The sequence below is a fragment of the Myotis davidii genome, unplaced genomic scaffold (genome assembly GCF_000327345.1).
Source record: "Myotis davidii unplaced genomic scaffold, ASM32734v1 scaffold1286, whole genome shotgun sequence".
NCBI classification, from domain to species: Eukaryota; Metazoa; Chordata; class Mammalia; order Chiroptera; family Vespertilionidae; genus Myotis; species Myotis davidii.
Window position 1 is genome coordinate 763,562 of NW_006296619.1, and position 8,509 is coordinate 772,070.

At 41.7% G+C, this 8,509-nt stretch overlaps 1 protein-coding gene across 1 annotated transcript in view; it reads right to left on the reverse strand.

Annotated features, from left to right (window-relative positions):
• Positions 1-4,028: 4,028 nt before the first annotated feature.
• LOC102767900 (glycine N-acyltransferase) overlaps positions 4,029-8,509 on the reverse strand; it is a 13,865-nt gene continuing 9,384 nt past the window's right edge. The window contains exons 4-5 of the mRNA XM_006772093.2: positions 7,020-7,191; positions 4,029-4,922 (exon numbers count right to left, since the gene is read on the reverse strand). Of these exons, the coding sequence (XP_006772156.1) occupies positions 4,520-4,922; positions 7,020-7,191 (575 nt within the window). The 3' untranslated portion in view covers positions 4,029-4,519. The remainder of the gene's footprint in view (positions 4,923-7,019; positions 7,192-8,509) is intronic.

The window sequence follows — 8,509 nt, forward strand, 5'->3', positions numbered from 1 at the left end:
GAGCCTCCTCCCTATCATCTGTGAAGTGAAGGTTGCTTTGAGCTTAGCTAACTTAATATAGAAACAAGCAGTTTGCACCCAGCTGAAGGCTTCTGAGTTTAGGTTGCTCCTCCTACACTTGCTTGGCTCAGTCCCAGCCCCATGCGTGCTAATAAAAGCACTGGATTTGGGTCTTGAAGCCCTGGCATTTGGCATTAGCTTTGACACTAAATTGAGGGCGAGGGTGATAATAGCATATAACATTTACAGAGTACTTACCATAGGCCAGATATAATATTAAATGTGTATTTGTGTTCATTATCTTTATTTAATGCCTGCAACACCAACACCAACACCTATTTTAAAAACAGTAAAACTGTGACCAGCCAGTGTTGCTCAGTGGTTGAGCATTGACCTATGAAACAGGAGGTCATGGTTTGATTCCTGGTTAGGGCACATGCCCCGGTTGGGGGATTGAAACCCAGTGTGGGGCGTGCAGCAGGCATCCAATCAATGAGTCTACCTCATCATTGATGATGTTTCTATCTCACTCTCACTCTCCCTTCCTCTCTGAAATAAATAAAAATATATTTGAATAGGAAAACTGGGGCACCAAGCACTCAAGCAAACTGCTTAAGGTCTCAGTTTATAAGCGAGTGGCAGAGCCTTGATTCAGCTCCAGGGGGCGCACTTGTGCTCACTGTGCTGCCTGGAAGACTTTGACGTAGCCTCTTAAGACTAGAACCTAAAGGAAGTCAGCCAGTATGCAAATGAAAAGCCATTGTTTCACTTCACCACACTTCCAAATATCAGTATTTCTCCCATAACTCTCCCCCTAACTTTGATCATATTAAAGAAGTAGATGAGAAAGCGGAATAATCATGAGGTATAGAGTTGAATAAACCTGGGATTTCCTAGCCACACGAAAAAGAAGGATCTCTTATCCTTTGAGACAGCATGGAGGGACCTGGAGAGTATTATGCTAAGCGAAATAAGCCAAGTTGGGTAGCAGGGTCCATGGAGGAAAAAAGAGGGCATCTGTAATATTTTTAACAATGAAGGTAAATTTAAAAAATATTACCTGCCTCCTCCGTACTTATGAGAATTAAATTAGATAATGTAAATTCAGTGCCTAGCATAGTAGTTGGCATATGAGAAATGGCTATTAAGTAATCATAATTGTTACTAAGGCAGTAACCTTCAATTACATGAAGTTCCATAGGGTGAAAATGAACAGTGATTCTGTGTGGCACCAGACTGAGATGATAAAAGGAATCACAAAAGAGACTTACAGACAAGTCTTTTAAATAATAGAGCTACCTAGGACAGATTAGGTTGTCTTTGGGATGAGTTCCATGTGACTCAAAACATTTAAGCATGTTCACTTGGTGAACATGCTGTATGTACACAGACCCCAACCCCAGCAGTCCTTAGAGTCTATTTCGATTTATCTACAACCATAGGATGCTCTGTTGTCCTAACTCTCCCTATCCTTTGGGTTGCTACAGGTTTATGGTACCATTTTTCATATATACCATAGAAACCCATTCAAGCTTCAGGTGCTGGAAGGCAGGTGACCCAATTTAAACACAGTCATAATCGGCCACAAGACTTGATAGGAGTGACTGTTCTCTTATTGGAACCTGAGCTCATTCCTCTGTGATATTTGTGTCAAAGTTCGGATGAACACGTTTTCTATTAATATAGATTCTCCAGTGTTCCAAAGTGCATTTTTAGGAGTCTTTTTCCAATCGGTCCAGATGACAGATGACCTTGATCACTACACTAACACTTACCAAGTTTATTCTAAGAATCTAGAGGATTTACATGAGGTTCTTGGTTTGCCAGGCATTGTCAACTGGCAGCAACATTTGCAGATTCAAGGTGAGAGCATGTTTGGGGCCATTTGTGGGAAAGAGATGAGTCTGGTGGGAGCACAGCCCTTGGTAATCAAGGTGGTACTAGGGAGCTTTTGTGTGGCATGTATCTCAGTCAACCAATGACAGGGGTAAGAAGTTTATACAAACTTATTAACTTGTGGGTATGGGGTAGGTCTTTGGATGAGGTCAAGGTCAAAGATTATAAGAAGCACAGGTATGTAATACATGCTATATAATGCAGGGAAGAAGAAAACTTCTGACTAAATCTAAGGCCAGGGCCAAGGCCAGGGAAATCTCTCAAAAAATCTTTGAAAACTATTTTTTAATAGGACACTGATGATTTCTTATAAGATTGATGATCACTTATATATGTTTACTTTACATATGTTTGTTGCCCGTTGATATTCTTCCTATGAATTAACTGTCATTGCCTTTGCCAGACACTGCTTTAGCTTGTTTATCTTTTGTGCACTAGTTTTTTTTTATATTTATTTTTTATTGCAATACGAGTCACACACCATAAACTTCACCTTTTTAAAGTGCACAATTTAGTGCTTTTAAGTATTTGTAAAGTTTGTCATGTGTGGTCACAAAAGTTTCTGATCAGTTAGCTTAGTGGCCAACCAAGTGATTTCCTTCAATGATAGGAACCATTAATCTCCCAGCTTTTGCTGAAGGGTTCTGTACTTGTGCTGGGGGCATGCTTTCAATGTGTAGGCAGGCAGTGCAATTCAGAGACATGGAAACATTGAACAGAATGCGGAATCTCAGAAGGAAGGCAGGGGAGGGTGGGAGGGTGGGAGGCAATCAACGGAAGGCTTTGTATGTATATATGTATAATCCATGGACATGAACAACGAACAATTAGGTGTGAAAGATTGGGGTGAGAGGCAGGTTGGAGTGGGTTAATGGGGGAAAAAAGAAGGACATATATAATACTTTCAAAAATGAAGATTTTTTATAAAATAAAATAAAGATATGGCAGTTAGAGGTTGAATGGAAAAAGAGATGGGAGTAGGTGGGAAGGGTGAGAAATTGAAGAGGAGATGTGACTTAATTTGACATAGACAGGATAATGCCATTTTCAGACTTGTTGAGATTCCCTAGAGACCATGAAGTTGTAGGAAGGGATCAAGAGTTTCTGATTAGCACTTACTTCAAAGAATAAGATTATGACACTTACAGGTCATAGAACACCCTGACAGAAAGCAAGTCGTTTGCTTGTGGACACATCTATAAGAGAGGCAGGACAGTGGTCTAGGTTTTTAAGTGACTTACCTGAGTGAGTCATGGCTACTTCGGAGTAAAACTAAGACTCTTTTAAAAAATACATATATATTTTATTGATTTTTTACAGAGAGGAAGGGAGAGGGAGAGAGAGTCAGAAACATTGATCAGCTGCCTCCTGCACACCCCCTATTGGGGATGTGCCCGCAACCACGGTACATGCCCTTGACCGGAATCGAACCTGGGATCTTTCAGTCCGCAGGCCAATGCTCTATCCACTGAGTCAAACCGGTTAGGGCAAGACTCTTAAAATCCCATCTCTTTTCTAACACTGCTTAGAATATATGCTTCCACCTCTTTTTCTAACAGGAGCCTTCTCCCACCTCCTGAAGTCAAGTGAGATTCAAATTTGTAGCTACTTTCACTTTTTTATTTATAGCACTGCAAATTTCTAAGACTATATTCATGTGACTGTACTTGTGATCTCCATCTCTTTCCTTAGATGATTGATTGATTACCTCCGTACAGTTAGGAATCACCTGTTTTGTTCACTGTTGTATGTTAACCAGCACAGGGTCTAACACTGTGCTCAGCAAATGTTCATGGTATGTGTGAATTCCAACATACGGCATTCTCACCAGGCACTCATTCTCTCTCTCTCTTTTTTAATTGTAGTAACATTGGTTTATAACATTATATAAGTGTCATGTGTACAACATTATAATTCAACATCTGTATATACTACAGCATGCTCACCACGAAAGGTTTAGTTTCCCGCTGTCACCATATAATTGATCCCATTTACTGTTTTGCCCTCCCACCCCCTTTCCATCCGATAACCACCAATCTGCAGTTTGTGTCCATGAGTTTTGTTTCATTTGTTTGTTTTAATATTCCACACATGAATGATATTATACAGTATTTGTCTTTCTCCATCTGACTTATTTCATTTGCATAATACCCTCAAGTTATATGATATGTGTGTGTGTGTGTGTGTGTGTGTGTGTTATATTTCACGTAATTATAATATAAGGCTTGAGATGTGACCTGGGGAAGGATGACCAGCTGAAAAGACAGATTACTCTCCTGCCAACATTAAAAAGAAAGCCAGAAGGAAAAATTATAGAACCCAGCAAAAATTACCACCTCCTGGCAAGTTGGCAAGAGTCCATCAATGAACAAGGGTTTCAGGAAGGACAACATAGGAAAACATGCAACTGATATGAAGTGTGAGAAAACCCTGGAAATATGGGAGCTATGCTGGCTGGGAAGCTTTCCAAGGAGGAAGCTAGGGAGAGCCTAGGAAGGTGGAGTATTAAGATTGACCCTGTCCTGAGAGACCACTTCATTACCACTGATGACAATGTATTCTTTCTGTCCATTCATCCATACGTTCCTCTTGCTACAAGAGCAGTCCACCCAACACTGTCTTGTCACAGAGGCACACATTGCCACTGGTTCCAGTCACAGGGCATAGGGACACACTGGATTTTGAGATTCAGTCTTTGCATGCTGTGGTTGGCTTTATCCACGTGGGAATACATGGGGAAGCCAAGTTTCTCCAGAGCCTGGATCTGGGCACAGATGACATGAAAGATGAGACGGTGTCCTCGGTACTCAGGCACAGTGCCTGCCATCCGCAGCTCTCCTGTCTGGTCCATCAGGGTCCAGGACACAGGGGTCCCCTCGGGCCCCAGCAGACAGAAGGAGGGGAAGGTCTGGATACAGCGCTTGATGAATCTCTGGCTTCTCTCATTGCCGCCGAAATGCCAGAATTTATCCACCAGGACAGCATGTGTGACATCCAGGGATGAGAGTTTAAACATCTCTTGGTTGCTATTGGGAACAAGGGAAAAGAACAGCCCAAATATCATACATATTGCGAAGTATTATATTTGTTTCCATGCAGATAGTGTCAAGAGGCAATTAGGCGTACATTTAAGGGTTTGTGCTTTGCAGCCACACTGCCTAGGTTCATCAACTGACTACTTGTGTGATTTGGGGCTGATTATTTAATCCCTCATTTCCTTTATTTTGTCATCTAATAACTAGGGATGATAATGACACCTCCCTCCTAGAATCATCGTGAGGCTTACATGAGCCCATGGATATCAACGAACCAATACCTGTCAGAGAGTGAGCACCCCACAGAGATTAGCTGCAATTGTTTTATTTGGCCCTGGCCATCACTCTCCAAAACTAGGTAGGGTAGGTGTTCTTATTCTCATTTTACCTAGAAGTAAAATGTTTTCAAGAAATTAAACAAGTGCCCTGATGCACATGTTAATGAGCTGTAGGTAAAATAAGAGATGAGAATCATGGACTCTTAGAATGTTGGTGGGGAAGCTCAAGTCCAGAGAGGGGCAGTGATGTGGAGTGCAGGCCGCCCCTGAGGTACAGAACACTGAAGGCTTCTGCTATGGTATTAGGCGTTTCAGCAAGTGTCTTGGAAAGAACCCACAATGTAGAGCTAGAAGATGGAGACTCAAGGCCCAGTTACACTTGACCTTCCATGTGACCTGAACAAGTGATTTTTCCATCTGAACCTGGTTTCCGGCAGGAGATGGATAATATCTCCTACCTTGTCTATCTCATGGGATGGACAAGAAAATCAAATGAATTGATAGATTTGGCAGTATCTTTCAGGTGGAATGTGCAATGCCATGCAAATAAAGCTTTTCTAAGCATATTAACACAGAGAGGGCCAAGCGTTTGGGTGTCTCCAGATCAAATCTCTGCCATCACTTTTTAATTCTCTTCAGTGTTCAGTAAAGCACCAATGGGAAAAAAATGTATAATAGGTCCAAGTTCTCTTTATTGGAAATCTTTTGTTCTGTGAAGCAAATTTGCTAAACAAATGTTAAGCGCCTACTACATAGCAGACACTGTTATAGCTATTAAGGCTCTATCATTAAACAAGACAGAGGTGCCTGCAATTACAATATTGTTGGGCAGAATTCAAACATCAAATAAGTATATAAGTTAACTAAGTTAGCTAATTACAAATAATCATCTTTGCTATGAAAAATATAAAACTGAGTCATGTGTGGAAAATAACTGGGAAGTGACTTCAGGTGGATGGTGTAACCAGGACTCTATGGTAAGGTGACATTTGAGAAGTCCCGAATAACAAAAGAAGTCATGAGAGTAAAAAAAAGGGTGGGGTGGAGGGAAAGACACTTTAGGGCCTAAAGTTTAGGCAAAGGGAAAACCTGATTGAAAGGGCCTGATTTTTCAATGATCAACAGCGGGAGGAAGACCACTGTTGCTGGGGGAGTAAGCAAGGGAGATGAGGCCTAAAAGGTAAATGGATGCTGGCTCTCATAGGACCATGAAGGAGTTCAGAATTATTTCAAGGTGAGACAGGAATACTAGAGTCTTTTAAGAGGAGAGGGACATGTTCTAATTTTTGTTTTTTAAAAGATTAGTTTGGGTGCTTTGCAGAAAATGGATTATAGGGAGTCTAAGCAAAAACTGGAAAAGAAGTTGGGAGGTATAATGTGCTGAATTGTGTCCACCCAAACGTATTTGCACTGGGAACCGGAAAACATGACCTTATTTCAAAAAGGGTGTTTGCAGATGTAAATAAGTTAAAGGTTTCAACATGAAATCATCCTGGACCTTAAATCCAATGACAATCCTTGTAATAGACAGAAGAGAAGACACACACAGAGAGGAGAAGGCCATGTGAGCACACCAGAGACTTGAGTGATGCAGCCACAAGCCAAAGAATGCTTAGAGCCACCAGAAGCTGGAAGAGGCAAGGAAAGACCCTCTCCTAGAGGCTTTGAAGAGAACAATGGCTTGCCAACACATTGACTTCAGAGAATAAATTTCTGTGGTTCCAAGCCACCCCAGTTTGAGGCCATTTTTCACAGCAGTTGGAAAACGAATGCACGGGCTCCTGAGAGATACATAGAGCTTCAGACTTACATGGAATCATGTGTGCCCCCACTTGGAGATAACTTCTTTGCATTCAGCAGGGAAGGAACCAATTTCTTTGCTGTCTGAAGGATCATATAGAGGAAGCATTGTGTTCGCTTGACCTGACTCAGTTTAACAGCTACAAGATTTTCTATCACCTCATCCAGGTTGGATTGTGAACCTAGATGAAGAAAAGAGGAATAAGATGAGGTATCACTCGTCCTTTCTCTGTTGCCTAGGGGCTGGAAAGTTTGTGGTTTAGAGTCCTCAAAACCCATGTTCAATCATGACATGGCCTCTATAGGATTGAGGCTAAATCACTCCCACGTTTTTTAAATTAAAAATTGGGACTACACAGTACAGTCATGACTATCAAAGTTAATGAGGTATAATCGTGATGACCAAAATGTATCAAACAAGCCTACGCACCGCATGCTGTGGGTTGTTGCTGCAATGGTTTTGAGAGGGTTGTATTTTCCTCACTACCCTGATTTTTCCTCCTGATATGACTCTGAGCTTAACCGTGAAACTTGCTTTAGCCAGGGCAACGATAGTAAATGCAATTTAACAAGAAGCATGAAAAGGGATGGTGCACTGAGTCTTGCCCTCTCTTTATTTTTTATTTTCTTTTTCTTGCCTTCTCTTTCTGCTTTTGAAAACTCTGTGACTTCTATATGTTGCCCAATCCATTTCCACCAGCACAAGCAAAGCCAGCGATAGCCAGGCCTGGGGCGGTGTCTAACTAGTTCTACCAGCTCATAGACAAACCCCTGTGGATAGCAGCCACATGGATGAATCTAGGGGGAGCTAGCCAAAGAATCACCCAGATGAGTCCCATCTAAATTGCTGCCTCATGCCTGACTGGCATGACTCAGTGGTTGAACCTATAACCAGGAGGTCACAGTTCTATTACTGCTCTGGGTATATGCTCAGGTTGCAGGCTCTATCCCCAGTGGAGGTATGCAAGAGTCAGACAATCAATGATTCTCATTCAACACATTCTCTATCATCATTGATATTTCTGTCTCTCTCTCTCCCTCTCCTTTCCTCTCTGAAATAAATAAAAATATATTTTAAAATATAAATTGCTACCACACCAAATTGTGAGCTAATAAATTATTGCTGTTTTAAGCCACTGTTTCGGGATGGTTTGAAAACCAAATGATAAAACCAGACGTAGAGGGTCCCAAGCACTTCTCATTCAGTATCTGATTTAATCATTCAAAGGCTCTATATTTTAAATATTATCATAATCCTCACTTTTACCCAGGAGGAAACTGATCCACAGACAGGTTGTTACTTGCTCTAGATTACATCCTCCTATATAATAGAGGCAATATGCAAATTAACCCTCACCCCCTCACAAGACAGCTGCCTACGACCAGGCCTGCAGGGGGGTTAGTGAGGGACAACCAAATGACTGAATAGCAGGTTGTGTGGGGCGACCAGGCCAGTGGGGGGAGGGGCATGAGGGGCAACTAGACTAGAGGGGGAGCAGT